General features: G+C 48.9%; 1 protein-coding gene across 1 annotated transcript; it reads left to right on the forward strand.

The window, feature by feature from the left end:
• The first annotated feature begins 2,835 nt into the window (after positions 1 to 2,835).
• Positions 2,836 to 4,140, forward strand: ZNRF4 (zinc and ring finger 4). Its single transcript, XM_004948948.5, has 2 exons — positions 2,836 to 2,968; positions 3,038 to 4,140. Exon 2 carries the CDS (start codon positions 3,059 to 3,061, stop codon positions 4,043 to 4,045), a length of 987 nt encoding a protein of 328 aa, XP_004949005.2. The 5' UTR covers positions 2,836 to 2,968; positions 3,038 to 3,058; the 3' UTR covers positions 4,046 to 4,140.
• The last annotated feature ends 684 nt before the right edge of the window (positions 4,141 to 4,824 follow it).

The following is a 4,824-nucleotide window of genomic DNA, read 5'->3' on the forward strand; positions in this document are numbered from 1 at the left end:
GTCTGCCTTCCAGCCAGCTCACTGCAGAGCTGGGGACTTGCTCAGTCAGCAGGAGGGAGGGAGCGTGTCCCACATTTCCTTCTGTCAGGAACAACTGGGAGCACTGGGAGCACAGAGGTTTTCACTGGAAGGTCACTAGATGGCCCCAGATCTTCCTTCACAGCAAATCACTGGTATTTTACTTCAGAAGCCTGGTCCTCTCTAATCCTATAGCATGACCCCAAAGAAGCAGCATGCCCTGATAAGAAGGGCACTGAGCTAGAACCAGAGATAGTTGCCAAGATATCTTGAGCAAAGCATTAAACCCCACCAAAGCTTTTTCTGCTCCTGGCCTTTGGCTGGTCAGGGCAGGGAGAGTCTGCTGCTGTTTGTCGGTATAATGCCACTGCCTGTGGACCTCAGACGCCAGCCTAATACAGATAAAGTATGAGAAGTCTGATTATGTCCAAATTCACATCATAACACTGCCAGGCTGCTCTTTTCATGCTGCAAAAACCTCAGAGGATAAAGATCATTTAGACTTATTCCCCAAGTTAAACCAATGCTAGTCCAAGTGCCTGCTCTACATGTTTTGTTAGGAGTTGTAATTACGTTCATCCACATCAGTCATCCTCTTTGGCATCTCTGCTGCAGTATAAGATATTTGGGCAGGAATGTGGGTAGATTCTGCCAGCAGTTATGTGGGGTCTAAATCAACACCAAAGTCCTCCGGAGTCAGAAGGCTTTTTTTTTCTGTGGAAGGAGCTGAGCTTATTATCCCTGTTCCTGCACAGAGTGAAAGCCCCAAAGAAGGAATCTAAAGGAATCTAAAGGGACTCTGGGAGTGGTGGGGTGAACGATGAGTTAATAGAAGCAAATGGGCTTTTCCTTTCTTCTAGCTTGGATCTTTGTTCAAGTGGTAAAACGGGACCCTGCTCCCTGTAATTGCTCTGCTCTTGCACACAACTGCTGTCTCCCATGTGTGGCTTGTTGACATTTAAATAAATTGCAATTATTCCGACAAAGTAGATTGCTAGAACTCCAGAGAAAAATGGGTCAAGAATATGTCCAGGAGCATCTGCAATGTATTTAACAGACGAATATAATAGGGGTAGCGCAGGATGTGGAGAGTTTTGTGCTGGCTGTAACAAATGCGATTGGAGAGGCCTTCAGGACAGTCTGGCACAGCCCCACGCAGGGGTGGGGAGTGCAGCTCAGCCAGCAAAAGCCAAAGCCTTCAGGGTCCTGATAATGGAGGCAGGCAGCATCAGTGTGAATGGGCAGCACGGGGGGAACCAGAGAGGACAAGGCATGCACCACCTCGGCCACTTAACTGAAGACCACCTGTACAGCAGCTCTTCTGTGGCCCTCCTCTCCTTCCTTCTGCAAAAGCACTTTGGGATTTTGTTTCTTGCTCTGTGGGTGGAATATGGGCATCCTGCTCTCCAGCCAGACTTCAGCTTGTTTCCTTTCATTGCTTATTCTCCTTTTCCTCACTCTCAAGGCTCTTCAGGAGGATCTGTCCTTTCACCCACACGTCCCTTTGGGGTACTGCTATGAATTACTGAGAAACCAACACTCGTTTCTCAGGGCTTTGCTGAGGGATGCAGCTCATGCCTTGCTGGCTCTAGGAGATGAAGCATCTAGAGATGGTGGTGGAGCCTCCAGAAGATTGCAGTACACAGCCAGAGCTGGAGAACGTACAGCACGTTGTCTGCACAGAATGCAAAGGGGACCTTTCCCTGGTCCCACACATGTCAGAGCATGAGCACCAACATATGCCTCCTTTTCTAGTCCCAGCAGAAGACAAAGCCATTCATGGACCCTCTAAAGATTTCCTAGCGTATCTCCATTTTCTTCTTCATCTCGCTGTGCTGGGAAGTGCTTGGCTTCACCCTCCTCCCCAAACCTTTACTTTGTTTTGTTTTTAAATGCAACAAAATGTCTTCCTGTGAGTGTAAAACTCTTTGGATGAGGGGAAAATAAAATCGATTTAAAATCACAGCTGCTGGGAGTCTCTGGCACACACACACACTGTCTGCTGACATTTTCTGTAGCTCTTTTCCCAGTGAAATCTGTCTCAAGCAGAGCCCAAGGGGGCAAGTAACAAATCAGTTGCCTGGTGCTGGAGTGATTTTTTAACTGCAGGTCCAACACAACTGCACCGGGAACCACGGGGCTACTCCCAGGTGGATCGTTAAACAAAAAGGGTTGTTTGTTAAAAGGTACAGGTTTTTAGGAATTTGTGATTCAGAACTGACCTGGGTTCACTGCATATTCAGACCTAGTTTTCTTCAACAACCAGGAGAGCTATTGCCTGGCGCTCCTCTGGGCATTGTGCCGTCGCTGTTTGAGGTGGGAATTGCCTGTAAGATGAGAGCTTTGCAGGAGGAACAACGCTTGTTCCTCATGCTTTCCATTCCTTTTTCTGCTTTTTCACCATAACCAGAATTTTAAATGTGTTTATGGCTAGAAGCCCCAGCCATTTAATTCCAGCCCAGACCAATGTGGGCTGCCATGTGTACTGCAGGAGCAGATGGAGGCCAAGCCTAACAGCTCACTTCCCTTCCTGATGAGTTTCCCAGGAACTGCTTTGGCCACCAGCACGAGGCATTCCTTTCTGTCTGCAGTGGGCACGTTGCTGGTGAGAAGTCCCATTAGTTAACAAAAAGAGAAAACAGCATCATATCAGTACCCAGAGGGAGATGAAGAAGCCACGTGATTGAAGCAGACCAAAAAAAGAAGAGGAACAGTGGTTTCAGGGGGGTGACTGTAACGTTACGTGACCCTGCCATAGCAGTCACCAGGTGATGTCACAGACCTGCAGGGATGATGTGAGGGTGTTGCTTAGCAGCTGGAGACAACAGAACAGGGGCAAGCTGTGTCCTGGGAACCTCCAAACCTAAGGAAAACCTACAGAAACCGCCAGGGCAGAAACTGATCTCCATCCTACTGTGGCTCTGAGTCATGGCACAGCAGTAACACCCAGGTGGGATAATTCCTCTGTGACTGTCCCTTACGTTCCTTCTTTAGTACCAGCCTGGAAATCTGCTTTCAGAGCTACTCGGCTACATTCAACATGAGTCTTCATCTCCAGCTTCTTTGCCTTGTGGTTGCCACCTTCATCTACGAGGTTGCCATTACAGAAGCCTTTGGGCTCGTGGCTTACAACGACAGCTCTGAATGCATTGTGTATAAGGCCCTGCCTGCGTGCTTCGGGCCACAGCTGCCAGCAGAAGGGCTGATGGGATATTTGATGAGGGCAATCCCACCCAACGCCTGCCATACAATGCTGAATCCCCCAGCACCAAGGAAGGCCTCTGAGAAATACATTGCGCTCATCCAGGGGTGTGACTGCCCTTATGCTGAGAAGGTCCTTCGTGCCCAGCAGGCCGGGTATCAGGCTGCAGTTGTGTACAACGTGGATTCAGAGGAGCTGATGTCCATGATGTCTGATGACAAAGAAATTCAGCAGCAGATCAAAATACCATCACTCTTCACTGGAGAATCTGTCTCCCTTCACTTGCAAAAGACTTTGCAGTGTGAGAAAGGGGCGTACGTCAGACTTATACCACCCAAATACAATCTATGTCTCTACCAAAGCAGTGATAAAATGCTGCAGGGCACTCACATCTTGTTGAAGTTCAGGGACATGCTCTACATCATTATTGCCACGATTTCAGCTATGGTTGGCATAAGTTGGTGGAGGAATGCTCGCAAGATCAAGCTGTACACATACAGGCAGGGCGACCAATACGAGACCTGCGTGATCTGCATGTCTGAGTACAAGGAAGGGGATCTCCTGAAGATCCTGCCCTGTTCCCACACCTACCACCACCTCTGCATTGACACCTGGTTCGACACCCAGAGCAGGAAGAAGACCTGTCCCTTCTGCAAGCAGCAGGTGAACGTCCGCAGGCAAGCAGACCTGCTGCAGCAGAGGAGTGAGGTTGGGGCTGAAGAGGAGGTTGAGGAGGAGCAGGGTCATGGTGATGACACATTCAGAGATGATTATGAAGATGAGTGTGTAGAAGAGGAGGGAGATAATGAAAGCATAATGGAATGAGAAGCCTTTGATTCACTGGATGACATCACCACCTGAGCTGTGAGTGGGACACGTTATCATTAAACAAAGCGAAGCTTTTCCTGTGCTTTCCCTAAGCTCTTGCTCCAGGCTTTTATTGAGAAGCAACTAACACTGCAGTTTTGATTCCTCTACTCTGGTCCCCACAACAAAAAAGATATGAAATCTCAGCTGGAAATGTCAGAACCTCCTTAAGCCAGGGCAACAGGGAAGAAACAGGGATTTAAGTACCTTTGGTATGGGAGCTTGTTAACATCTTCTAGGAAATTTCCTCAATCCCTTCTCAAAATATCTGTGCATGGATACACAAGCACACACTGAATCTTGCTTTTCAGTGCTGTCCAAACATCCTGGGTGAGATCTGACCGTTGCAGCCAGCAGGAACCATTTCCCAGCCTGACAAACCACAGTACAGAGAGGAAATAATAATGTGGGATGCTAAAATGTAAAGATGAAGCGACTTCCCCTTCCAAAGCCCAGCACCTCCCCATCACCCAGCACACACACACGCTGCCCCCACACTCTGTGTAGCTGAGCACAGCCCTGCAAAGGGCAGCGCAGCCTTGAGCTGCGCCAGCACAGAAACCACATGGGAAATACTGAGGGCACTTGGAGCATCATCTCCTCAGACAGGGGCGATGCCAATGGGAGGCTGAGGTGTTTACAGCAGGATGTGCTTTGTGGAGCTGGGGAGGTGGAAAAAGGATGAAATGTTTCTCAGCGCAATTGGCCACTTGTGCCTGTTGGCACAGAGGCTGACA

The sequence above is a fragment of the Gallus gallus genome, chromosome 28, assembly GCF_016699485.2.
Source record: "Gallus gallus isolate bGalGal1 chromosome 28, bGalGal1.mat.broiler.GRCg7b, whole genome shotgun sequence".
NCBI classification, from domain to species: domain Eukaryota; kingdom Metazoa; phylum Chordata; class Aves; order Galliformes; family Phasianidae; genus Gallus; species Gallus gallus.